At 46.8% G+C, this 27909-nt stretch overlaps 1 protein-coding gene across 1 annotated transcript; it reads left to right on the top strand.

The window, feature by feature from the left end:
- The first annotated feature begins 55 nt into the window (after positions 1-55).
- LOC118094035 (solute carrier family 2, facilitated glucose transporter member 9) lies at positions 56-26465 on the top strand. Its single transcript, XM_035133993.2, has 12 exons — positions 56-1178; positions 6632-6730; positions 6999-7159; positions 9158-9282; positions 9993-10138; positions 12111-12243; positions 12412-12599; positions 13825-13935; positions 18072-18173; positions 18925-19000; positions 22273-22400; positions 24963-26465. Exons 1-12 carry the CDS (start codon positions 1134-1136, stop codon positions 25206-25208), a joined length of 1560 nt encoding a protein of 519 aa, XP_034989884.2. The 5' UTR covers positions 56-1133; the 3' UTR covers positions 25209-26465.
- The last annotated feature ends 1444 nt before the right edge of the window (positions 26466-27909 follow it).

Raw genomic sequence — 27909 nt, 5'->3', positions numbered from 1 at the left:
AGGAATGGCTGAAGGAACTGGCCATGTTTAGCCTGAAGGAAGCAAAATTAGTCACCTTCAAATAGATGAAGCCAGGTTTGTCTTCTGTTGCTGCACAGTGTAGGGATAGGAATCAAAACCAATGGGTTCAACTTAATGAGTGGATTTAGACCACACATTAATAAATATTGCCTGATGGTATGAACTGTTCAACACCCTTGGAAAGCAATGAACTTTCCTTAGTTAGAGATATTGGTTAAGAGTCCACCTAGCAGTGGACTTCCCCAATCAGCAAGGAGTTAAACTACATCCCCCACTTGAAATCTCTCCCAAATCTGTATACAGTATATAGATATATAGATGTGTACACACACACACACACACACACAATTGCTGCCTCTTCCTCCTCTAGCACCTGACATGAAATCCTGAAAGAAAGGGATTCCATTCTATGTTCTCCATTTAGGGCAGGAAGTCCACATGTTGCTGGACTCTAAACTTCCATCAGCTCCAGCATAGACTCATTGAAATGAATGAACATGGCTAAGGTAGCCAATTAATTTTGATGGATCTACTCTAAACAAGGCTGAATTGAATACCACCCTTCAACTTTACAATGGCCCGTATTGTTATACATTTCTAATGTGCTAATCCCTTCTCCTACAACCGTTATCCAGGTACAGAGAGGGTTAACAGTGCCCTGGGCAGCTGCCAATGCTGGAAGGTCCTAGCAGCTCCAGGTTCTGAACTATGTACTGTATCTCTTTCTTAAACAAGCGAAGCGAATCACATCAACCATCATGTGATTGAGCACTGCCTCTAAGGGCTTAATGAAGAACTTTTCTTCCGTCTCTTGCATCTTTCTCTCCCTATCTTCCTTTTACTGCCTTGGCCCATGTGCTTGTGGCTTTTTCTGTCTGTCATTTGGTAAGTTGGCGGGGGTGGGGTGGGGAGGTGTGTGTCTGCGTTTCCGTAGCTTGAACCTCCAGAGGGTCTTACAGCATCGAGTATTACTTTGCTGAGTTTTTCATCTCTCCTGGACAATCCCATCATGGGTCACTGAAATGAGCAAGTGGATCTCAGCCAGGCAACTTCACTTCTTCCTGCTGAAACTTAATTGTACTGCCTGGACATAAAAGACAGAGATCGCCCAAATGGACAACAACCTGCGTTTTGACTTCCACAGAAAGATCACTGGGGTAAGTGTGGGTTGCTGTTTTTTTAGAGCTTTCTATATGCCACAAAGGTTATCTCCCTTGAGCCTGGCGTGCTGCAGTGTCCAGCATTCCTTAAGGGATTAGCTAGGATTTTAATTGTACACGACTTGAGAAGGCTGGCCAAGACTATAATCTCAGCTACTGTGCTCTGGGATATGTGGAGTGACAGTTTCCAGCTTCCCAGGGTATGGGGCTTGCTTTGCTGGCTTAAGGAATCAGGGCCAAAACTGGGGTGAGGAACTCAGCTTCTCCCTCATTCACTGTGTGTGAGAGAGATGCATGTTGCTGTAAACACAGAAACAACCCCAAAGTCTCTACTTAATGGCTTAGCTCCATCCATACTAGGCTGCCCTCCTCTCTCATATGCCACAGAGAGGGATAATGGGAGGAACCACTTGAAGGTCCATAGGAGAATGCTCTGCTATCCATTCAGAAGGTCCCAACTTCAATTTCCAGCATCTCCAGGAAGGACCAAGAGATTCCTACCTGAAAACTTGGAAAGTCACTGCCCATCAGTGTTGGCAATACTGAGGAGGATGGACTTGATAGCAGTGGAAGTTGGTTCATTTGGGGTTTCTGGAGCGCTGTCCCACCAAACTCAGTCTGCTCTCAGTTAGCCCTCAATTGCCTACCTCCTTACTTGAAACCAGTTCAAGGGGTGGCACTGGCTGTCAGCTTCCTCCTCCCTGGTCTCAGCACTTACAGAACTCAGCAGGGAAGAGGAAGGGGGCAACCATTAGTTTGCTCTGGCTCCACCTTCTGTTGGGCTCTCTGCCCTCCACCCCACCAGTCCCAGTGGGCACCAAGCAACTTCTGATGCTCCACTGTAGGATTACAGTCATTTCCTCCTCTCATTTCTCTGCCTGATTCTTAAAAAAGGAACACTGCTGCTACCATCTGCCTGGTCTATTTTGGATGAGCTAAGCTAGGGAATCCCAGCCAGTTATTCCAGTACGTATAAAAATACATTTCACCAGCGTGGAAATTCTGGGGAATCTACCTCCTCTTTAGGTAGCTGTAAAATTTCTCTTCTAGTTGCTACTATGGTTGTTCCAGGTTAAGCTTCCTGTATACCAGCCTTGCTATAAAAAAGGCTGGACCATAAAGAAGGCTGATCGCTGAAGAATTGATGCTTTTGAATTATGGTGCTGGAGGAGACTCTTGAGAGTCCCATGGACTGCAAGAAGATCAAACCTATCCATACTTAAGGAAATCAGCCCTGAGTGCTCCCTGGAAGGACAGATCGTGAAGCTGAGGCTCCAATACTTTGGCCACCTCATGAGAAGAGAAGAATCCTTGGAAAAGACCCTGATGTTGGGAAAGATTGAGGGCACAAGGAGAAGGGGACGACAGAGGACGAGATGGTTGGACAGTGTTCTCGAAGCTACGAACATGAGTTTGACCAAACTGCGGGAGGCAGTGGAAGACAGGAGTGCCTGGCGTGCTCTGGTCCATGGGGTCACGAAGAGTCAGACATGACTAAACGACTAAACAACAACAACATACCAGCCTTGCAGGGCTGCGCTTTTCATTATGCTGCTATTTCGCAGGGGCAATGTGGGCTCTTCTGTATTGTCCTATTGCTTCACTTTCAATAATGCGTGTTTATGGAGTCTTCTCATTTTGCTGTCTGTGCCTAGCCACTTTGAATTATTTTTGTGATAGAAAGTCAGTATTGCAAATATTTTAATAATAATAAATCTTTAAGAGGCTGGGTGATAAACTCTTGTGCAAAAATATAAAAAGGTTCCTTGGCATTCACATCTGACCTCAGATAATTTATTATGCCTTCCCAGGATATTCTTACCCTAAATGTCACAATCTGGGCCTGCATTCACCATGATTTGATTTCTAATGTCCTACCAGCTTCCATTTTCTCTGGAATCCACATTCCCTTACAGGACCTACCTGGACTAGCAAAGCTGGAAGTATTTTTAAGATCCCTTTATGGATCTGTTTCTGTGATTTCCTCTTCCTACCACACTTCCTGCTAGCTAATTATGGTCCTGTTGCTCTTAATTACCATGAATTGTTCTAAAGAATCCTCCCCCCAAGGAATCCACCCTTTTTCCAATAGACTAGCCTGCGACAATTTTATTAATTTCCATGATGGGTTTTTTTCCCATGTTGTTTTGCTACATTTATTAGACACTCAATAGCTTATATTCTCTTGTATACAAGACTTACAAAATCCACATACAGTGGTGCCTCGCTAGACGAAATTAATTCGTTCCACAGGTCTTTTCTTATAGTGAAAAATTCGTCTAGCAAATCCCATAGGAATGCACTGAATTTTTTTCGAATTTTTTTGCCCATAGGAACGCATTAATTGAATTTCAATGCATCCCTATGGGAAACCGCGATCCGCTAGACGAATTTTTCGTAAAACGCATTCGTCTAGCAAGGCAACCTCCGCTCGAAAAATCCTTTGGTTAAGCGGAAATTTCGTTAAGCAGGGCATTCATTCAGCGAGGCACCACTGTAGTAGCAAAAGCTTATCTGATAGGCATTCACATGCTGTGACTGTGCAACATTAATTGGTTCCAGTCCTTAATGGGTGTGGTTAGAACCCTATGTTGATTGTAAATGTTTTTCTATTAAACTATCCTGGGGAGTCCAGTTCTCTCTCTTCCTGCTGGCTCTTCTGCAATACCTAGCGGAAGGCAGCTTCTGGCTGGAACGGCTCCAAACCACAGGCAGCCCAGGAAATAATTCCTCGATGTCACATGATTCATGGGAATAGCTTAAAGCAGAGATAGCCAAAGTGGTGCCCTCCAGATACTGCTGAACTACAACTCCCATCATCCCTGACCATTGGGCATAGTGCCTGGGGCTGGTGGGAGTTACAGTATCCAGAGGGCACAATGTTGGCTTAAAGAAAACAGCGACTCCCTGAATCCCTTTAATGGTGTGGTGCTGTTCTCTGTACTCTGGAGAAAGTGCAGTCATAGGCAGATTTGGAAACACTTTTTTATATTTTCTGAGTGACCTGTCATTCTGATTTTCTTCATGGAACAGTGGTAATAACCCTTCTGCTACCTTGCAATGCCACCCAGTAGGGGTGCTGGGTCTTCCTCTCCCAGTGCTGGTGTCCTCCAGTATAATTATGCCTCACTAGTCACCACTGGGGTGAAAGCTGCTTAGTTCACTCCTATATTTATTTGCGATACAGTCTCCCCAGTGCTGGTTCGGCTTACCAGAAGTGTGTTCATGTGCAATGTCTTCTCATCAGTGGAGGCTGGCCCATTAAGACTCAGTCTGCCCTCAGTCAGCCCCCACCTGCTGCCTTCTTACTTAAAACCAATCAATGAGCAGCATTGCTTGTTAGCTGTTATTCTTTGTAGAAATAAGGGAGGAGGAGAATAGAGATTTAGCTATCTCTGCCTGTCATAGGCTCTGGCTCTGTTTCTTGTTGGCCCCCTTGCCGTCTGCCCCTCTGGTCCCAAGGGCCACCAGTCACCACTGATTCTCATCAACTTCTTTTTACCAGCTGAACAATCCTTCAGTAAATCTCACCGAGCTCGAGCACTTGGACAAACTTAGCTCTCACCAAACATGCTTAGGAACAACAACAACAAAACAACAACAACAACAACAATTTATTATTTATACCCTGCCCATCTGGCTGGGTTTCTCCAGCCACTCTGGGCAGCTTCCAACAGTAAAATAAAATAAAATAATCTATTAAACATTAAAAAGCCTCTCTGATGTCTTCTAAAAATCTGGTAGCTGTTTTTCTCTTTGACATCTGATAGGAGGGCATTCCACAGGGCGGGCGCCACTACCGAGAAGGCCCTCTGCCTGGTTCCCTGCAATGTAGCTTCTCGCAATGAGGGAACCGCCAGAAGGCCCTCGGTGCTGCACCTCTGTGTCCGGGCAGAACGATGGGGGTGGAGATGCTCCTTCTGGACCAAGGACATTTAGGGCTTTAAAGGTCAGCACCAACACTTTGAATTGTGTTCGGAAACGTACTGGGAGCCAATGTAGATCTTTCAAGACTGGTGTTATGTGGTCTCAGTGGGAGGTGACTGGGAGCGGCCGCCGAGACCACATAACACCGGTCTTGAAAGATCTACATTGGCTCCCAGTACGTTGAATCCTGACAAGACAGAAGTACTGTTTGTGCGGGACAGGAGGCTGCCGCATTCTGGATTAGTTGTAGTTTCCAGGTCACCTTCAAAGGTAGCCCCACGTAGAGCGCATGGCAGTAGTCCATGCGGGAGATAACTAGAGCATGCACCACTCTGGCGAGACAGTCTGTGGGCAGGTAGGGTCTCAGCCTGCATACCAGATGGAGCTGATAGACATCTGCCCTGGACAGAGAATTGACCTGCGCCTCCATGGACAGCTGTGAGTCCAAAATGACTCCCAGGCTGCGCACATGGTCCTTCAGGAGCACAGTTACCTCATTCAGGACCAGGGAGTCCTCCACACCTGCCTGCCTCCTGTCCCCCACAAACAGTATTTCTGCCTTGTCAGGATTCAACCTCAATCTGTTAGCCGCCATCCATCCTCCAACTGCCTCCAGGCACTCACACAGGACCTTCACCGCCTTCACTGGTTCTGATTTGAAAGAGAGGTAGAGCTGGGTATCATCCGCATACTGATGAACACCCAGCCCAAACCCCCTGATGATCTCTCCCAGTGGCTGCATGTAGATGTTAAAAAGCATGGGGGAGAGGACAGAACCCTGAGGCACCCCACAAGTGAGAGCCCAGGGGTCTGAACACTCATCCCCCACCACCTCTTTCTGAACACGGCCCAGGAGGAAGGAGCGGAACCACTGTATAACAGTGCCCCCAGCTCCCAACCCCTCTAGACGGTCCAGAAGGATGTTATGGTTGATGGTGTCAAAAGCCGCGGGGAGATCCAGCAGAACTAGGAAACAGCTCTCACCATTGTCCCTAGCCCACCGGAGATCATCAACCAGTGCGACCAAGGCAGTTTCAGTCCCATGATGAGGCCTGAATCCCAACTGGAAGGGATCCAAATGGTCTGCTTCTTCCAGGCGTGCCTGGAGTTGTTCAGCAACCACCTGCTCAATCACCTTGCCCAAGAATGGAAGATTTAAGACTGGGCAATAGTTGGCCATATTGGCCGCATCTAAAGATGGTTTTTTAAGAAGCGGTTTAATAACCGCTTCTTTCAGTGGGTCTGGGAAGGCTCCCTCACAGAGAGAAGTATTCACCAACCCGCAAAGCCCATCGTCCAGGAATGTTTCTATTTCTTTTCTTTTGGGGGAGTGGAGGGTTTCCTATGAGCATCTTTGCTGCCTTCTGCTACCTCTGGAATTTTGCACCAACTTTTGAACCACTGATGTTATGTAGGTTCATCAATCTATAGCAACTCTTGGTGGCAAAACAATGTCCCATGCTTGGCATGTCTCATGACCTACTTCCACCTCCTTATCTGACATGTATTCTTGTCCTTCCTAGCACCTCACCTTCCCTCTGCTGGCTGTCACGCTGCTGTCATCGTTTGGGTCATCCATGCTGTATGGCTACAATTTGGCTGTGGTGAACTCTCCAGCAGCGGTAAGATTCAGACAGAAAGTGCACACACTGACCGTCATAGAGCCTTCCATCCTCTGCTGAGCTAGAATGCCCCTCTCTCCACTTCCTGGCCTGATACGCCATGTTGAACTGTCCCCTTTCTCTTCCTCCCAGGACCTCACTTGGGTTGCTACTGTCTCCCACAGACATCACAAGACTCCAAATATCCTGTGGTTAAAATCTGATTATGGTGAACACAAATCTAGAACTCCCACAATTTTATTGCATGTTGTGTCTTCCTCCACTGCAGCACATCAAAGCCTTCTATAATGCGACATGGTTGCAGCGCTATGGAGCGGGCCTGGCTCCAGGGCGGCTCACTCTCATGTACTCACTGACTGTCTCGGTCTTTGCCCTGGGAGGCCTGGTGGGATCCCTGCCTGTGGGAATACTGGTAACCCAATATGGAAGGTAAGGGCAGGGCCAAAAACAGAGTGAATTTCCAATTCATAGCCAAGATGTGTTGACAGATACACCACCCATTCAATGTGGAGGGAAGCAAGGATGGCTGGCACTGAGTTCCACACAGCTGAGCACCCACATCCCTCTGGACAACCCCTAGCCTTGCTGCAATTGCTCCTTGCCACTATTGCCTGCTCTCCTGTCCCTTCTAAGCCAATGAGCAGTGACAAAAGAGGAAAGAGAAAGAGCAGAAGACGCAGCCTTAGACCACATTGACCCATCTCCCACTGGACAGATGTACGGACTGTGGCCAAAGGGAAGGTGCAAGCAAAAGTGCAGTGGCAACAGCAGTGAGGAGGAGATAGGTATTCTCTGGGAGGAGGCCAGGAGAAGGTATCATGCCCAAGTCCCCCCACAAATGTTACAAAACACACATTAATCCCCATAGAGTTTAGACAGCAGGAATGTACTACTACATAATCCAGTTCCATTTTGGCATGCAAGCCAGAAACTGCCTCTCTCTTCCCATTGAAAGCTGCAGCACCCATGGATGTGACCAATTCATTAGCCTTCAACATCATGACAATTATGGACAGAGCTAAAATTGAGCTGGATAATGCGATCAAGGGAGGAGTGATTCTAGAATTCAAACAGTTAAAAGATCAAGGAGGTTACAACAGTGCAAGATACTGACTAGACTGACTTTTGGTTACACTGGTGAGACATTGGATGCTGCCTTATTCCATCCAGCTCAGTTTTGTCTACACTGCCTGCAGCATAGGCTTCAGGCAAGGGTCACTCCCAGTCTCTTACCAGGAGATGCTGGGAATTGAACCTGTGACTCTTGGAAGGCAAAGATAGACGATAGATATAAAAACTGTCAGTTAATTTATGGCCCTCTTTGACATCTCAGTTGAGACATGTTCTTTAAAAGTATTTATTTTGTTAGGGCATCAGGAATGAACACTTGGGAGCATGATTATTCTTTACCGTGGGTTGTTCTGAATATGTGTTAAGCTGACACTTTAACTGTCCCTGAAGCTCATTGGAAACATATTTTGTTAAAGAGGGTGTATAAATAATAGAAAGAAATGTAGAACAGTTGTGTCAGCTGGGATAACGCTATGATTGTCAAAAACAGACCCACTCCTTGTGCCTGCCTCTCAACTCACATCCCAGTTTTAATTTGAGTTGAAGCTACTTGCCAAATCTCAACTCTGATGGTAATCAGAACAATTTCCATATGCTCTAGCAAGCAACCATGTCTCTGTTTAAACTCTGGATATCACAACAATTCATCCAGCTGAGAGGTTGCTCAGTGATCATCTGCGTCAGAGATGGAGAATCTGTGGCCCTCCAGACATTGCTGGACTCTAAGTTCCATCAGCCTCAGTCAGCATAGCCAATGGCTAGGGATGCTGGAAGGTATAGTTTAGTAACGTCTGAAGGGCCATCTCTGATCTACATCCCATTTGGCTAGTCAGTCCACCTCTGACTACAGACCTTAGGATCTGGCAAAGCAATTCTAATGGGGAAAGGAGTTAGAAGCACCAAGGAAGGAAGGGGGCAGAGGGGCAATTATGGGACTGCCAGATGGGCATTTTGTTGCAATAGAGAGCAGAGTGCTAGGCAGGGCTGGCCCAAGATATTTTGGCACCTGAGGCGAACCAGAAAATGGTTCCTCTCTCCCTGGTAGGGAAGAATGGGTGAGTGAATATCTACCTCAGGAGCAAGGAGGGAAAAACTACATCGGGATCAGCTGCCCCTATGGATCCACTTGAGGCAGCCACCTCAACCTGCCTCATGTGTGAGCCAGCCTTGGTCCTCAAGGAGTGGGGATGGAACAAAATATTTGATTCGGAACTTTTTGTAATCAAAGACGTTGCATGACCATCTGTCATGTATGTTCTAGTTGAGATTAGATGACCCTCTGTTCCCTTCTACCTCTACAATTCTATGGTTCCATGATTCAATGAAACCATCTAAAATCAATGACCTCTCTACCAGGAATGGTACCTTGGTCCGTAGCAACATCCTCGTCTTCCTGGCTGGCATGTTAATGGGATTCAGTCGCTACTTGGAATCACCTGAAATGGTCATATTCGGACGCTTCATAACCGGCGTTCACTCTGGTAAGAGAAATGTCTCTGCCCAGACTACCTCACTTTGTGTGTGGGTCTCCTCCTCCTCTAGTGTAGTTCCTTCTCCTCTAGGGTCCAGGTATTGCACAGCCACTGAAAGCTACGTATTCATCTCAAAAAGCATATCTGTACTGTATATATAGATTATTAGAGCCACTGCTGCCTCTCTTGCTCATGACATTTCACATTGAGCTTGATTTGAAAAGCAAAAGAACATGCTTTTTAATTCAGAGAATTAGAATTGAGTTACCACCTACAGTGAGTGAGTGGGAATATTCACAAATTATTGAATGTGGATTCATTGCATGCACTTTCTGAATTAGGCCCTGCCCATAAAATCTTGTTCCACAATAAACTAGTTGCTAAGATGACACATTATTCTTCAGAAATATATATAAAAAATTACACTTCATATCTGAAGAAGTGTGCATGCACACGAAAGCTCATACCAAGAACAAACTTAGTTGGTCTCTAAGGTGCTACTGGACAATATATATATATATTTCCACTGCGTCAGACCAACACGGCTACCTACATTATTCTGCCTCTTTGTAGCAACAGAACCCATATGGCTACTTTGCGGGAAGTTAATGTAGATTTAGTTGTTCCTGAAGGTATTTAGCCCTTAGATATCTGAGGCTGCTGGCTGATTGCCATGTCATTCACCACCTTCCTTCCCTTTTCTTCCCTCTTCCTACCAGGAATCTGTCTCAGTGTGGTGCCCATGTACCTGGGAGAAATTGCCCCTAAGAACCTGCGTGGATTCTTGGGCCTTGTACCAAGCATTTTCATCTGTCTGGGGGTCTTTTCTGCCCAAGTCCTGGGCCTTCCAGAGCTGCTGGGAGAGGTAAATGCCCAGGCCTGCCGCTCTCTGCATAGAATGCCCAGGCCTGCTAGTTTTGTTGCTGTCAGAATGTAAACTGATGACAGGATGGGAAGGGCACCACTGGGAACAGCTGAGAGTCCTAGAAGAGTGTGCTAGCAAAAGGTGGTGTAGTAATGAACATGTTGGTCTTTGGATGGGGAGACATGAACTTACAGACATGACGTTCACTGAATCACCTAAGGCAAATCACTGTCTGAGTCTAGCCTACCTAACAGACTTGTCCTCCAATCCTCGAGCTCACACTGTTGCTAAATACCACTCTAGCAGATTACACCATCACCTCTGCTGTCAAAAAGAGCAACAAAGCTGCATTTTATTCCACTGCCCCCATTTATCCCTCTGGTTTAGAAAAGGCAGGTGGGCTTTTGCCATCTTGAATCCAAACATGTTTTTTTTTAAAATGCGCTCCCCACTTCTTCAAGTGGTGAGAAGTTCTAGGAGAATGACTTATCCATCTTTGATTCTCTTTGGGAAGAAGAGATGGATGGCGAGTTAATATGTTTCTGCTATATTGATTTACAAATATTCAAGTTGACCATAGATGGAGGTGAACATGGGGCGTAGATGGAGGGCTTCCCCTCCCAGAGGTGTCTCCAGTTATTTCCTAGCCATTCCCAGCCATTTTAGCTCTAATTTCCCTAACAGAAGATGTGCCTGCTGGTATGCTTGGCCTCTTGGCCATTAACAAACCTTAATAACTCATTCTGCCTCCTTTAACATTAACAAATGCTAATCTCCACAGCAGCAATCAGATAGCAAGACCATAACAATGTTATAAAGAAATCTAGCCATTATACCAGAGAAAAAGTTTCTGCCATAGAGAAAATAGGAGCCATCAGGGATTATGTTGGAGAATGTGTGTGGAGACAGATGTGGTATAGGAGGGGAGTATCTTGCTCAGGTCATTCTTGTTTCTAACCATGCACCCACCACAGCCAAAGTGATGCAATAGAGTGGTACCTCTACTTACAAATTTAATGCGTTCTGAACGCATATTCGTAAGTCGAAAAAAATTGTAAGTCAAATCCCATAGGAATCCATTGGGAGAAAAAAATCCGTAAGTCGAATCAACCTTATCTAAAAATTCGTAAGTGAAAAAATCCTATCTAAACCGCATCCAAGATGGCGGGCGGAGCTCCGTTCATAAGTAGAAACATTCGTAAGTAGAGTTATTCGTAAGTAGAGGTACCACTGTACCTAGGTTTGCCATACATTCAGAATTTCCTAGACATATCTGGAATACTGCATTCGGCAGCAGCATCCGGACAGAAATTGTGAAAATGTCTGGGAAAATCCGGACATATGGCAGTCCACGTCGGCAGTGTTATTTGCCGATTTCCCATAAAAATAGCTCAAAAACAGCAAAAAAAGTTCAACAACTTTGGCCAAAAGTTTGAAATATGGCAACCCTAGCAATACCCTTCAGGAGTAAGGTAAAGGTAAAGGGACCCCTGACCATTAGGTCCAGTCGTGACCGACTCTGGGGTTGCGCGCTCATCTCGCATTATTGGCCGAGGGAGCCGGCATATAGCTTCCAGGTCATGTGGCCAGCATGACAAAGCCACTTCTGGCGAACCAGAGCAGCACACGGAAACGCCGTTTACCTTCCCGCTGTAGCGGTTCCTATTTATCTACTTGCATTTTGACGTGCTTTCGAACTGCTAGGTTGGCAGGAGCTGGGACCGAGCAACGGGAGCTCACCCCGTCACAGGGATTCGAACCGCTGACCTTCTGATCAGCAAGCCCTAGGCTCAGTGGTTTAACCCACAGCGCCACCTGGGTCCCTACCCTTCAGGAGTAGGCTTTCCTATATAACCCTGTGAGGAGAAAGATGGAGAAAGGGCTGCAGAAAAGGAGCCGTTAATCTATCAAGTCTTTTGTGTTTCACAAGCTGCCAGAAAGAAGCTGCAAAAGCCCCTCTCATCTCTCCTAGGATGCCTACTGGCCTCTCTTCCTCTCGCTGGTGGTTGTTCCTGCCTTCCTGCAGCTGATCCTCCTGCACTGGTTTCCAGAAAGCCCCCGTTACCTTCTTATTGAGAAGAATAACGTCCTTGGAGCTACTGATGGTAAGGGAAGTGCAAGGGTCTTCATTCCTTACCACTTGGAAATATTTTGGGGGGTGGCCATGAGGGGCCAGAAAAGTTTGCCATTGCTTGGCAGAGCTACCCACAGCCTACAGGCTGGCCATCCCTGTCCCGGATACTTTTCTCATCCGCGTTGTCTTAATCCTACAGCACTGCGTTGGTTCCTGGGCAAGTACGACGTGAAGGACGTAATCGAAGAGATGCAGGAGGAGAAGCGCTCACTGGCTTCTGTGGAGACGGTGTCTGTGTGGCACCTGCTCCTGGATCCCTCTGTGCGATGGCAACTTCTCTCTGTCGTGGTGATCAACATGGGCATGCAACTCTCGGGGATTGACGCGGTAAGGGCTGCAGGGTCGATCACCACGCCCAGGCTCTTCACCCCTGCCACAAGGCCGCTGGGCTGGCCTGTGCCTCCTGCACCTTCATTCAAGCACAACAGTGTTCCAACCTCACTGCTCTCTCCCCTTGTTTAAACCTGTGGGCGTATTTCCCCCATGTATCTGCACCGCCGTCCCTGCTTGGAGCCAAAGAACTCTGAGCTAGGTGCCAAAAGTCAAGAGTTACTGTTGCTCCTCCCAAATCATGAATATTTATTTAAATTTCCATACTGCCTTTCCTCCCAAAATGGAGGCAAATTGCAAAGACAGAAAAACAATGCATAAACAAACAAATAAATCTAAAACCTTGTAAAACAGTCATATCCCCTTCACAGCTAGTAATGCCATGGTTGCCGGAAACAGTGCTTTTCAGCCACCAAATGCCTGGAGGAACAGGAATGTTTTAAAATTCCACCACAACGTTAATAGTGGGGAGCTACCACCACCGAGACCCTGTCACAGGGAGCACCCAGCACTGCCAACAGGCTGAGGTGGTTGACATTCTTGGGTACTTTCGTCCCAAGCCTTTTAGGGTTTTGTAAGCTAGTTCCAGGCTTTGTGTGCCTTGAATAGAGCCTTACTGACACCCACTCTGCTTGCAAAAGGAGGGAGGGAGAAGGGTCCCGCATGTACTTTTCACTCTAGCCCTGCCTACCACTGATATGCAGCCCTTAACAGATTACGGTACTCCCAAGCAAATACAGCCCATAGCAGAAAAAGGCTCTTCACTCATGTTTTACATCATGCATTAAAATGATTTACTATAATTTATGGTAGAGCATAATTAATCCTGGGAGGGAGGGGTTGGGCGATTAAAAATGAGGCACTCATATCTTAATAAAAGTGCTGTTAGTATCAGCATACAAATGGTAGCCATAAGCAGCCCAAAAAGGTGATTTTTCTTATTTTACAAGTGTGCTACAGAACGAAGAAAAGTGGCATGCCTCCAGCTAATTTTTGATTTGAACTCAGACCCTCAAACTGTCTTTGCTAAGTCCCACTGGCATGAATGGAGAGGATAGGCAGGAAATGGTCTGTGAGTGCTAACACAAGCAACTCTGCAGCAGTTCCCTGCATAGCCGTCCCCTGGATTTCCTTGCATCCTCACAAGGTATGCCATTGTCCTTCCTACTCTTCTAAGCCACATCTACCCCCTCTGCTTATGATTTCTCCTCTTCATTGACAGATCTGGTTTTACACAAATGTCATCTTTGAGAATGCCGGCATCCCTGACCCAGAGATCCCCTACACTACGGTCGGCACGGGTGCGATTGAGGTTGTTGCTGGCTTGATAGGCGTAAGTGTGGAAATCTCTTTTGAGTTTGGCTTGTCCTTTAAGAGGGCAACATCCTTTTGCTTTCCTTTTGCACTGAGAGAATAGATTTGTGTGTACTTTTCATAATGAGACAGGGCAATAATTTCCTAACTCCTTTCCAGTGTGGAGGGCACACTCTTGGTTCCTTCAGGATGCTCTCTACCCATTTTCAACTGGAAGGATATTGTTCATAGCTGGGCTCTTGGAGAAGAGAACCTATGAGGTTGCTTGTCTGGTCCTAGCAAAGAGCCTTTTCTTGCACTCATTCTCTGCTCCTTGTGCTGCCAAACATAGCCACCAGAGGAGAACTGCTCACTTGCCCCCAGCACTCACCAGATACTGCTTTATGAGGCTTGATACATCTAAAGCACCCCCCGTGACTCCTGGGAATTGTTGTTTAGTCAGACTCATGTTCGTAGCTTCAAAAACACTGTCCAACCATCTTGTCCTCTGTCGTCCCCTTCTCCTTGTGCCTTCAATCTTTCCCAACATCAGGGTCTTTTCCAGGGAGTCTTCTCTTCTCATGAGGTGGCCAAAGTATTGGAGCCTCAGCTTCACAATCTGTCCTTCCAGGGAGCACTCAGGGCTGATTTCCTTCAGAATGGATAGGTTTGATCTTCTTGCAGTCCATGGGACTCTCAAGAGTCTCCTCCAGCACCATAGTTCAAAAGCATCAATTCTTTGGCGACCAGCCTTCTTTATGGTCCAGCTCTCACTTCCATACATCACTTGAACATCATCAATTGTAGTTTACCCCCACAGAACTACAATTCCCATAACTCTTAACAAACTAACATTCTCAGGATGGCAGGAATGTGCTTTAAATGTACAGTGTGTACGCAGCCTAAGCTAGCAGTACTTTCCTTCCTGTCCTAGCTATGTTTCTTCTGGGCCTCTCCTGCTGAGTGTGGCAGTGCTCTCCTTAACAGAGCATCAGTCAAGGCACAGGCAGAATGAAAAGCAACAGCTTGGAAGATCTCTCCAGCTGCCTCTCATTCTCCACTGGAGCTAGGGAATGAGGACCATGCAGCAAGTCTACTTATAGGTAAAGGGGAACTGTGTTCTATGCCTTTCTTCCTCAAGTGGGCAATGTGGGAACTGGGCCATCGGCTGCGATCCTATACATGGAGGCAGCCTGTGTGGTACCGTACCTCCAGATGTTGCACTCCACATCCCATCAGCCCCAGCTAGCATAATCAGGGATGATGAGCGTTGTAGTCATAAGAGCCTTGCTGGGTCAGGCTAAAGGCTGATCTAGTCCCGCACAGAGTGGGACTTACTTCTGAGTAGACAAGGCACTGCTAGATTCTCTGTGATTAAAGAGCAGCACACAGAAGAGTGGGGCGTTTTGCCTTGTGGCTTGGGAGGCCAGAGGGATCACAGAACCAGCCTCCCTCAGCTTGGTCTCTCAAACTCAAGGGCTAAATCATTACGCAGACTTAGTCACAGCCCCTTCTCTCATCACCCCCAGTCATCTTATCACAGAGAGGAGGATAATCAATGGCACCTCCTGTCTGTGGACAGTGACTCGCAGTATTGTAGGAGGACAGAAGTCATTTATTAATCAGATTGCTTGCTTCCTGCAACAGCCAGGCATTTGTAACGCTGGTGATTTGCCTTGGGAGATGAGTCAAAAGGACCCTTCTGATTATCGCTAATAGCTCATATGTTTGCATACAGCAGACAGGTAGAGCAAAGGCTTCTGAGGGGTGCAAGAGGTGCTAGCAAGCATAGTTACATAAACAACAGATTTGCAGGACACATCCAGTATGGCATTTTGGTTTGTTGGTTTGCTTGTTAGACGAGAGGTATAAATGGCAGGACGATCTCATACCTAATGCATCCTGTAGCTGTCTTATTGCAACAAGGGTGCTCACTCCAGCTGTCACCGTCCCTTTGACTCCAAATTTCAGCCTAGCTGGGGCAGATTTCCAGCTGAATATCACCCAGGGCTGCCCATGTCGGACCTGTGCCTCTCCCTATTACACAGGCACATAGCTCACCCGCCCACCAACCGCCTTTGCTGCCCATCAGCAATGCCTAACTCCGGCAAGCTCATCGCTCCATCAGCCTGATTGCTCCTGAGTGCCGACAAAAACGGCCCCCAATGGATGCACTGAGGTTGGTTATAAAATTACAGGCATTTGTTCTGCTGTCAGCAGCTTTCCTGCTTTGGCTTCCTTCTGGCAGCTTCTCCACACACACACACAGACACGCCATCACAACCATAGGCTTCTGGCTCCCAGGATACCCTCCTTCCTTCCACAAACTGCTCCCATAGCTGGAGCAGAGCCAGGGGTACATACACAAAAGTTTGTTCCTGAGCCCCCTTTCCATCAGCTTTAATGAAAACGACCTCACTTCTTCTCTTAGGGATGAACTTAACGGTTCTGCTTTTCAGTGGCAGCTGCCTCATAATACAGTGGATGAAAAGCCCTTCCCAAAGCTAGGAATAAAACCAGGATTGTGCATTTCCAGGCTAATGCTGTGCCTTCTATATGTTGACCTCCTTTGTCATGTTTTACAGTATTTTGAAATCTTTAAGATAATATTTAGTTTCCTACTAATTATGTTACTCTTTATATTTGAATTTCTTCAGTAATGTTTATTCTGGGTTGTTTTATTTGATGCTTTAATGTACGTTGTAAACCGCTTTGTCCCCCCCCTTTAAATTATAAAGTGGTATAGAAATAATAAGTAGTAGTAGTAGGACTACAAATCTCATCATTCCTTACTTTGGCCATGTTGGCCCTGGCTAATGGGAGTTGGGAGTCCAAGAATATCTGGAGGGTACTATGTTGGCTGCCTCTGACCTAAACTATTCGATATTGCAAGATAGAATGCAGGAGACAATGCCAAGCATAAGGAAGATGACACATACTCAGTCAGGCTATTGGTTCATCTTGCTCAGCCACTGTCTATGGGCAGCAGTTCTCTATGGGCAGAACTTCAGACAGGGTGACATTCCCTGCTCTACCTGGAGATGCTGGGAAGTGAACTTGGGAACAACTGCATGGATGTTCCAACAATGTCAGATCTCTTGCTGTAAATGTCAGATCCCCATCACCACCACCACCACCACATGTTGTGTGTAGAAGCCCAGTATATAAGCTATGCCCTATATACAGTACAACCAGCACAACCAGGTGCCCTAAAAACAAGGAGCCCCTACTCGTGAGCAGGGGGGGCTTCCTTCTCACACACCTGCAGGGAACAAATGTTTGTGGGGCAGGGGCTAGATGTTGCATTGGGGCACAAACGTATGCCCTGCATATGACTAGGGCATACTGGATCCCATATTGGATTCCACTCTCCCCTAGTCCTGGAACCAAACCCAGAATTTGTAATGGTTGGCATTCCAGCCCCATTGTATAGGCTAGTGATGGCAAAACTTAGCCCTCTAGCTGTTTTTGGACTACAACTCCCATCATCCCTAGCTAACAGGACCAGTGGTCAGGGATGATGGGAATTGTAATCCCAAAACAGCTGGAGGGCCAAGTTTGGCCACCACTGGTATAAGCAATGGGACAAGATGGTTCTGCATCCATGCACTGTCTACGTAGCTAAGGATGCTGCTGCTCCATGCAGTACTGTTGGTGTCTACACAATAAGCTTGTCTGTATACTTTGTGTATATATTTGGGGGAATCGCAGAGACCAGGGATGGAAACCTGTGGCCCTCCAGACATTATTGGACCACCTCTCATCAGCCCCAAACAGCATGGTCAATAGTCAGGGATGATAGGAGTTGTAGTCCAACAACATCTGCAGGCAGTGCTGGCTCAAGACACTTTGCTGCCTGAGGCAAGGTATAAAATGTTTTCCTCTCCCATTCCACGTTCAGAGGCCAACTGGACCAGCAACTGAATCTTACTTCAATGCCAACAATGAGGCAGTGTCCTTCCTTGCCTCCAAGAAAGGCAGGTACAGGCTGCAAGGCTCACACAACTCTGTCCTTCAACAGAAGAAAAGGCCAAGGCTGCATCATTCTGCCTAATGGTAGAACCAGCCCTGGAGGGTCACAAATTCTCCATCTCACTACAGACAGAGACACGTGCAAAACCCTAATACAACTAGCCAGCAACCTGTATCCTCAATTTCCCCCTTTCTCTTTGACAGTGCTTCACCATTGAGAAGCTGGGACGTCGCCCTCTCATCATAGTTGGGTTCTCTTTCATGGGCATCTGCTGTGCGGGCATCACCTTGTCCCTGATTCTGCAGGTAGGAACAGCCCCATAGACACTTATATACCCATGGATGGCTGACAACATCTCTGCAGTCCCGCCCCCGCCCCATTGCATATAAGATTTTGTGCTTCAGTTTGCACAGTGGGATCAGGAGTGCTGGTGGATCCTCAGAAACTCTACCCCAGGCATCCCCAAACTGTGGCCCTCCAGATGTTTTGGCCTACAACTCCCATGATCCCTAGCTAACAGGACCAGTGGTTGGGGAAGATGGAAATTGTAGTCCAAAACATCTGGATGGCTGAAGTTTGGGGGTGCCTGTTCTATCCTGTTATATCTATACCACTGGTTTCCTTTTTCACACCTAAATGCTAAAGTGTAAACATAAGCAAGGCTTGGTCCTAGTTCATGAAATTGGTGCAAGTCCAGGTGTGACCTCACACAGAAACAGGAATGAGTGCAAGGGGGCAGGATGAGGGGGGCAGGTTTATTTGAGAATCAGGAGATGGAAGAGAACGACCATCTCTGGTAGGTAGGTGGAGGACACCAGCTAAGTTAGGAAGCAAACAGCTAAGCTTGGAGCTATGACAGCAGGGTGCTGTGCCTACTCAAGCAAAGGTCACAGGAATGGCACAGCTAGCAGCCTGCAGACTGGGACTGAGTATGGTCAATGGAGCTGTAGGATGCAGGCCTGGATGTAGTGGTGGAATCTCAGAGCTGAGAGTGAGCCAAAGGGGCCCGGCTGCATTTGTGTAAACTCTCTCAATAGCCTGCTGTCCTTCCCACAGGCAACTGTGTCCTGGATGCGTTACGTCAGTGTGGCATGTGTCATTGGCATCATTGCAGGATTCTGCATGGGACCAGGTACGTTTCCGCTGCCAGACGGAGGCATCCAAAGAAATAACAGGGTGACAAAGCTCCTCTTCAAGATCCCTGGGCACCAGCAAAGCTGTGGAGGGGCTGAGATCACAGGAAACCTGGTCTGAGCTTCAGGGCCCCAAGAACAGGACTGTGAGGGAATGTATGCGAGAAATTTGCTGGTAGAATTCAGTTATTTTGGGCCCTAGAGGAGATGCAATGAGTGGTGCAATGAATTTTCTTCTTTTTAGCGAGGTAGGAGAGCTGAATATTATGCCAGTATATTTCACGTCTGGCAACCAATGTGCCCTTTTGGTTTGAGAGTCTAAAATGCCTGGGGACACAAATTTTCACAGCCCTCTAGCAGCTATGGTGGCTTATTTACCAGAAGTAATGTATTTTGCGTTTACTCTGGTGTATATTTTGCTCTAGGTGACTTCCAGTGTTTATGCTAAATACATGACTTCTGGAAAATGAGCCACCATAACTGCTAGAGGGCCGTGAAAACTTGACACCTGGGCTTTTTAAACTTGTCTACCTGGGCACTAGTGGAACGTGGGTGGTGCTGTGGTTTAAACCACAGAGCCTAGGGCTTGCCGATCAGGTTGGCAGTTCGAATCCCTGCAACAGGGTGAGCTCCCATTGTTTGGTCCCAGCTCCTGCCAACCTAGCAGTTCGAAAGCACATCAAAGTGCAAGTTGATAAATAGGTACCGCTCTGGCGGGAAGGTAAATGGCATTTCCGTGTGCTGCTCTGGTTTGCCAGAAGCGGCTTTGTCAGGCTGGCCACATGACCTACAAGCTGTCTGCAGACAAACACCAGCTCCCTCGGCCAGTAAAGTGAGATGAGCGCCGCAACCCCAGAGTTGTCCGCAACTGGACTTAACGATCAGGGGTCCCTTTACCTGGGTACTATCTGAAACCAAAGGGGCACATTGGTTGCCAGATGTGATTTTTTTTAAAGCTCTCCTACCCCATTATTTGAATTGTCCTAAGTGCTGAGGACATTGTTTGTTTGTTTGTTTGTTTGATAACACTTCTACACTGCTCTTAACCAATAATATGAGAATATAGACTTAAGAATGTAAGGAGAGACCTGCTGGATCAGGCCAATGGCCCATGTAGCCCAGCACCCTATTCTCACAGCATCCTATTCCCAACCAGATGCCTGTGGGAAGCCCGCAAGCAGGACCCGAGGGCTACGACCACAGCATTCTCCCCCACTTCTGATTCCCAGGATGTGGTATTCAGAGGCATACCCTGGCTTGGTTCTGGCATTTTGAGTACCCAAAGGATCATGGTCCGCAGGCCACTGGTGGGAATCTGAATCTGTCGCCACCTGCCATGCCCTAAAACTGGTGCGGCATGAATTGCTTTGGATTTCAGAGGCAACTCCTGCGATTTCTGCTAACGAAAGGTCCAAAGCAGAGCTCTCTAAATATGATGGACGAGGCGGCTGCTGGTTTACCCAATTGATGTATTAGTGCAGCTGCCAACAGATACATAACTCATTGTCGGCCCAGAATTTATTCGCTGTAATTACATCTTTAATTAGGATTTTAATGGCTCATTGTTCACAAACAATGATGAATCTGACTTTTAAAATAAAAATATCTCTCTTCCCACTCTGGGTGATCTGTGAGCAATGCTCAATCAGGGGTTTTTCTTAACAATCCCTGGATGGATTTCCCCCCAGTATTATTAAGGCTAGTAGTTATTTTTAACAACAACAACAACAAATATTATTATTACTTCAAGAAGCAGTTCCTTGTGTTCCTGAAAGTGATGCTGCATAAATTACCACCATGTAAAGAGGGCAGATCTTGATGCACTAGGGCAGAGAGATCTGAAACCTTTCTGTTGCAGGAGCACAAGGTCTTGGCTCCTTCTGTTAAAGAAGTGTCTGTCATCAGCATCACCATATATATGCAAGTGTGTAGGGCTGCGCTGAACCAGAGAGCAGTTTTGTGAACGTCTTTATGCCCCTTGATAAGCAGTCCTTCACTTGCAGCAATTAGAGGGGGTGCTCAAAAGCATGCAGAAGTGTTTATGGGTTGTGGGGGGAGAGGGACCACATCTCTGTTGCCTTGGAAACTAGGCAGACAATCCTGCTTTGCTGCCGTTATGCTGCTTTGCCCTCACTCCCAGCTCTGGATGCACCAGAACATGTGTTGGAATGTGCATTCATGCTCGCAACCTATTGAGAGCAACGTAGTGCAGACAGGCCACATCTTCACTCAGATGTGCATCTTGCCTGGTATGCACCCAAGTGCACATTCAGGTGTGGATGTCACCTATTCAACTGATCTCAGTCGGATGTGCGCTCCAACAAACATTTCCATGTGACTTCTGGCAGCCTAGATAGAGCCAGATTAGAGCAATGCAGCTTAGTGTGGCCTCCTCACTGTTTTTGCCATGTAGCCAACATCATCACTTTTACTGCATCAACCATGATAGTCTGAGATTGCTTGGTGTGTTTTTTTTAAGTTGAGTGACAAAGCAGCAATGGATTGAGTGAAAAGAAGTGCAAAAAGTAGAAGACAGGGAGTTTGATTAATGGCTTTTGCATCCTGTATACTATGTGTTTTGCCCTGTTCTGGGGGCAAAAATGTGGCAGAATTCTTTCTTTCTTTTTCTCTTTCTTTAAATCCATACACCGCTTGGTTGTAAAAAAAACAACCCAAACTCACAGCAGTTTATAAAAAGATAAAAATGTTAGATGAAAATTCACAACCATGCTTTAAAACATGCAAAAGTTAAAATACTAAATACTAAAAAAATAAAGAAATACTAAAACAGATTAAATTTAAGTGGTTGTCTGTACAGGTGATCTTCCAGTTTGTCCCTGCAGAGGGCAGCAATGAGCAAAATAAATGCCCCCTCCTGTGCAACATTATTCAATGTCAATCTTAATAATTAAGATTTATTGCTGGGTTGTTTTTATTTTTATTATGTATTTTGTGTTTTTATGTTGTAACTGCCCTGTGGGTATAGGGTGGTATACAAATTTAATAAATAATAATAATAAACTACTTTGGGGAACCTAATGGTTTGAAATAGATTCACCCTTGCAAGGGTTATTTGCAGGCCCTGGCTTTGAGAGTCTGGCTCCACTAACAGGAGCCATAGCTGCCAAGTTCTCCCTTTTTTTAAGGGAAGTTCCCTTATGCGGAATAGGCTTCCTCGTGAGAAAAGGGAAAACTTGGCAGCTATGACAGGAGCTTGGATTAAAAGCCTAGCCTGGCCTATTTGATTCTGAGTGTCGTCTTTCCCATACAGCTGGGGTTCCATTTCTGATGACAGCTGAACTCTTCAAGCAATCGCACCGGCCATCGGCCTACATTGTGGGTGGGTCCCTCAACTGGCTCTCCAACTTCACTGTTGGCTTTGTGTTTCCCTTCCTGCAGGTAATACTGGGCCCCTTTGAGCGGCTGGTAGGCTCCAGGGTCCCCTGACCAGCAAGGCAAGAGAATAGAATGCCTAGTGGTTCTCATGGCAGGTTCCTTCTAGCAGTGGTTGCAGGACACAGCACAGAGGAGAACCACATGCTGTATTTCTGCGTGACCTAGAACTTTCTACTAGAAATGGGGAAAGAGCTTAGTACTTTCTCGGTTGTGGTGATGGTGTCATGCTCCAGCATTCTGAGTGGCAGAAAACACACGTTACAGTAAACCAGCCTTCCCAACCTCATGCCCTTCAGACATTTTGGACTGAAGCTCTCCCACCATTGTGGTCCATGCTGGCTGAGGCTGACAGGAACTGTAGCTCAAAACATCTGGGAGGCACCAAATAGGAGAAGACTGCCATCGCAAAGCTGGTGCCCCCATGGTAGCAACAAAATCAGTACCAAAAGAAACTATAAGAGGGGTATAGTATTGAACCTTTATTATATATTGCATAAAGCAGGGGTGGTCCTCCAGGGAAGGGTAGTGCCTTGCATGCAGTAGGTCTCAGGATCTGTCCCAGGTAGCGCTGAGTCAGGGACAGCCCACACATTAGACAAGATGAAGCCATTTGCTTCAAGTAACGGATCCAACCCCCTCGCCCTTCCCACCTTCCCATTGCACTGCTGCCAGCCCCATTGTCCTCACTGCTGCCACTACCCCCTTGTCGTTCCTCCATTTGCTGCTACTGCTGCTGCTGCATTGAGGCAGCAGCATGGGCACAGCTGCAGGTGAGGGTGCTGTTGCTGTTGCTGTGACGGGGCTGGCAGCAGGGGGGGGGGTGAGGACCTAGATCTGTGGAAGAGGGAGTGGAGTGTTTTGCCTACAGTGGCAAAATGTCTCAGGCTGGCCCTGCTAGGAGTGGCTCTGACTTGAAACCCTGGAGAGCCTCTGCCAATCAGTGTAAACAGTTCTGAGATGGATTAATCAATGGCTGGACTCAGTGAAAGGCTGCTTTCTATATTCCAGATGTTGTCAAACTCCCCTCCACAGCCAGTATGGCCAATGGCCAGCAAGATGGTGGGAATGGTAGTCCAGCAACATCTGGAAGGCCACCACATTGTCTACCCCCCGCTCTAAAGAAACACAAGACCAGTTGTATTCTTCGTCACATTACACACAGAGAGAGAGGGGGAACCAGCAACAAAGCCATCTGGTCTTGACAAGTTATTCCCTAATCAGATCACGTGGATGCGCCAAATGGCACACCAATTCCATTGCTTTGTAAACGCCATTCCCTGCCCCAAGACATAAAATCATTGCAGTCTGAAAGTACCAGGCCTTCTCTTATGTAAACAACACAGGAAAGCCAAAGTGAAGGTTTCCTGTTGAAGGGCCAGAAAAGTAATCTGGCACTCCTTGAGGTACCAGTGGTATATGGTGAAGGTGTGTGTATGTAACTATGTTAATTCACTTCAGGCACGGAATTAAGAGTCTTCTGGTACTAAATTTTAGGACTGTGTAATCTAGATCAGGACAGTCCAACTTTTTATAGCAAGGGGGCTGCAATAGTGGTTTGACACGGGACTCACAGGCCACACTCTGCCTTGTTGCATGGGGGGAGGGGAGTGAGGCCAAAATTTGCCCCACCCCCCTCGTGCTGCCTTCCCAAAGCCAGCTAAGTGAGGCCCAGCACCTCACTTAACCGGATTTGAGAAGGCATGGAAAGGGCTGGGGGAGAGCATTAAATGTTGCCGAGGGCCACCAAAAAAGGCCCCAAGAGCCGTGCATTGGACCACCCTGATCTACATTATTAAATCCCCCTCGGGGCCAGAAGGAAACACATCAAAAGGAAGGGGAAGAGCCATAGCACAGTGGCAGAGCCACTGATTTGGTTGCAGAAGGTCACAGGTTCATTCTGCAGCATCTCCAAGTAGGGCTCAGGGAAAACCCTGCCCAAAAACCTGAAGAGCTGCTGCCAGTCGTAGACCGGAGTGAGGAACCTTAGTCCCAGGGCCCAAATGTGGCCCTCAAAGCATTTCTGCATGGCCCTCAGAACTCTTCCTACACCACACCTGATCCCCAGCCACACCCCTTCTTCCCATGCCCTGCCTCTCACAAACTCTGCTTCACACCCTCTTGGGTGTTTTTGCTTATTCCCTGACCATGCCTTTTGTTGCCTGGATGGAGGATAGCGAGAGATGTATAAGTATGTTCAGAAACTAGCCTAGTGTACAGTGGCAATATTTATATTTGTTGCTTCGCTCACTTTTGCCTCTTCACACCCGACACCTTCCATGTGGCTTCCAAAAGGAAATGCTGAAAAGGGTTCTCCAACCCTAGGTGTAAACAATACTGAGCTAGACAGACCAATTGCCTGAACTTGATGTAAGGCCTCTTCCTATATTCCTAAGAGGCCTTAATAGGTAAGGTAACCTGTGATGATGAGGAATGGGAGATGCTGGGGTTTGCTAACAGAGAGGGTTAAATGCTGGAGTGCACTGAACCAACTGAATGGATGAGGACTGGGTAGAGCCTGTTCACGTCCCTCTGCTTATCTGAACTCTTCTTTGTTTCCATTCCCAGATGTCTGCTGGTGCCTTCTGCTACCTGGTCTTTTGTGGCGTCTGCCTTTTGGTGGCACTGTATGTCTATTTCATCATCCCCGAGACCAAAAACAAGACGTTTATGGAAATCAGCCACATGTTTGCCTCTCGCCCCTCCTTCCTCTCCAGCTTGCCAGATTCTGTCAAGATGATCAAGTTCAATGGTTATGGTGCCCTGGAGAACAGCTCCCTGGAACTCTCTGGCTCAGGATCCAACCCTCCATGATGATCTCCCATTCAGTGTTTTGGGGGTTTCATTTCTCCTATTGTTGGGAAGCCGCCTCAGTGAAATGGCAAAGGGAGACAATAATATTGATTCTCTTCCTGTAACTTTTTTCATCTTGCCTGGACCAGCAGTACAAAAGGGACCGGGGGGAAGACTTTGGGGAGAAGCATCTAATTAAAACCTAAGAAGTCTGACTCTGCCCCCAGGTACTTTGGGTGCACTTCTGTCCCAAATCCATTCTTCCTCCTTCACTGTCTTCTTCTGAGGGCTGGAAATTAGTAGCATTCAGGAATAGCTATCCTCAGGAACCTGGTTTATACACACAGTTTTTTTCAGAATGTCATGAATGGGACTCATCCTCATTCCTTTAAGGCATTTTGAGGATTTTTGGGAGATCTCTTCACCTGCTTCCCGATTTTTCTGGTAGTCATGCCAACACATGGGTGGAAATCCTATTGAGAGATCACCAATAACAAGTCTTCCCAGCCAGTGCTGCAACTAAACAGCAATGTCTGAACCACACCTAAAGACGAACTCAGTACCTACCTGCATATCTGTAAGAGCACATATACATTCCACATGCCACTATGTCCCAAAAGGCAAAGACAGAAGTCAAATGCCCATTCAGTCACTGATTTACTCCCTAACAGAGCAAGAGCAATACACTGCTGGGACATTCCACTCAACATTGATTCATTCATAACAAAACTATTCCGGGGATAGGGAACTTGTAACCCATCAAGCTCAGTATGGCCTACACCAGAGATGGAGAATCTGTGGCACTCTAGATGTTGCTGGACTACTACTCCGGTCACCCCAGACCTTTGGTCATGCTAGATTGGACTGATGGGAATTGGAGTCCAACATCATCAGGAGGGCCACAGGTTCCCTCATCACCCCACAGAATCTGAGGTTATTTCCAGACCAGCTGGATTCATTCTGATGTGTTATACAATGCTTCCGGAGTCGTGTTTTCCAGGTTGCTTCCCTCCAACCCAGCCCTAGAGATTGAAAATAAAGAGGAATGTTTTGGGTTTGTGTTCTGAGAAGTGTGAATTTCGAAGGATAGCTGTGCTTTGGTTCATTAATTGGTTCGAGATGGCAGATTAGGCAGTTTTTCATTAAAATGCAAGCAAAATTGAATATCTTCTCTATTCTAAGCTGGGCCCTTTCAGTGCTTGAATGGAATCACCTGAGAACCATATGTAGGCTGCCTTGAGTTCCATGAAGGAAGAATGGAAGAGAATCCTATTAATAAATTAAATTAGGGGTGGGTGGGGAAAGGGTTAAGCACACCCTCCCCTTGCTGGTTCTCTGCTTTATATCACCTGTTACCAGAACAGGTTTTTTTTGTGGGAGCCAGAGGTAGAATTGTTCATTTAGCATCTAGTTCAGCCAGATGAACTCTTTCCGGAGTTGTATTTATTATTTTATTTGAAAATTTGTAATCCACTCCTTCATAAAATATAACAAGGTAGCTTACAGTAAAATACAGTAAAATCAACCTAAAAACATCAGTACATACTGGTTCATTTAAAGAAAAAAAACCCTGTCATGAAGGCCTGTCTAAACAGTGCAGTTTTCAGGAGACCCCTGAAAGATGGCAGGGACAATTCCAGTTGGAGTTTGCAGGTAAGGCGTTCCACAGGGCTCCGTCCCTCATGGAGGCCAACCGAACTTAGGTTTACATCAACCCTCATGTTATCATGAGGGTTGTGTAGTGGTGTAGTGGTTGGAGTTTGGAGGTTCAAATCCCAAAGTTCTGCTGGGTGACCTTGGGCCAGTAGCTCCCTCATATAAATCTGCTTCCTAGGGTTGGTATGATGATAAAATGGAAGGCAGGCTAGATGTGGCATTTTGCACTCTCTGGAAGATGGGCAGGTTTGAGTTTTTTCTTTCTTCTACACAGTAAATAAATAATTTGTACACAGAGAGAATGGAAAGTTTTACAATGAATGACCACTAGATGTCCCTGTTGGTCAGTAATCTCAAGTGGATGCTTTCAGTAAAACTGAGCTGCTTGAAGCTGCAATCCTAACTCCCTGCACCATACATTTAAAACACTATCATACCTCTTTAACAGACCCCTATTTGCCCACCTCCTACAATTCCCGGTGCTATTTTTCCAGAAAAAGAGGTGCCAAAACTCACCATGATTTCTTCCCTTGTTCTCTCATAATGGCGCCCACCTGAGAGATTCCAGAACTCAATTCCAGTGAGCTCCCGGCTTTAACAATCAATCCGTCTTCACAGGGGACTGGGAATTCTAAGTCTTTGAGGGGAATAGGGTGTCCTAACAACTCTAAGCATCAAACTACAGTTCTCTCCCAGCGCTCTCTCTCCCTCTTTCGCTTCCTCACCTTGGTGCCCAGCCCCAGCATCTATTCAGAATTCTGGCAGATTTTCTCCTGTGGTCAGCACAGAATGGGGAATCCTCAGGAGATGTTGACAAGCAGGAAGGAGAGACTGGGACAGATTCCTCGCCCTGAGACCCTGAATTCCGTCTAGTGTGTCAGGAGGATGGAGAACATGACTGGGAACTTGATGGGCCTTTGTGGGTGCCATGGTACCCATGGGCACCATGTCAATGAACCAGGGGCCTGACTGGGTCGGAGGCAGCATCCTACATTCTGTGCACAAGGCGCCAGGATTAATCTTCAACACTGCCGGTTGAAAGGATCTCAGATACAGGGTCAGGGAA

Source organism: Zootoca vivipara, chromosome 5 (genome assembly GCF_963506605.1).
Source record: "Zootoca vivipara chromosome 5, rZooViv1.1, whole genome shotgun sequence".
NCBI classification, from domain to species: Eukaryota; Metazoa; Chordata; class Lepidosauria; order Squamata; family Lacertidae; genus Zootoca; species Zootoca vivipara.
The sequence above is the reverse complement of the archived record's forward strand: the minus strand, read 5'-3'. Positions and strand labels throughout refer to the sequence as shown.

Coding starts and splice junctions, on each gene's coding strand:
- LOC118094035 (XM_035133993.2), top strand. CDS start 1,134: ATGGACAACAACCTGCGTTTTGACTTCCACAGAAAGATCACTGGG. Junction 6,731..6,998: donor TGGTGAACTCTCCAGCAGCG/GTAAGATTCAGA, acceptor CCTCCACTGCAG/CACATCAAAGCCTTCTATAA. Junction 19,001..22,272: donor AGGATTCTGCATGGGACCAG/GTACGTTTCCGC, acceptor TTTCCCATACAG/CTGGGGTTCCATTTCTGATG.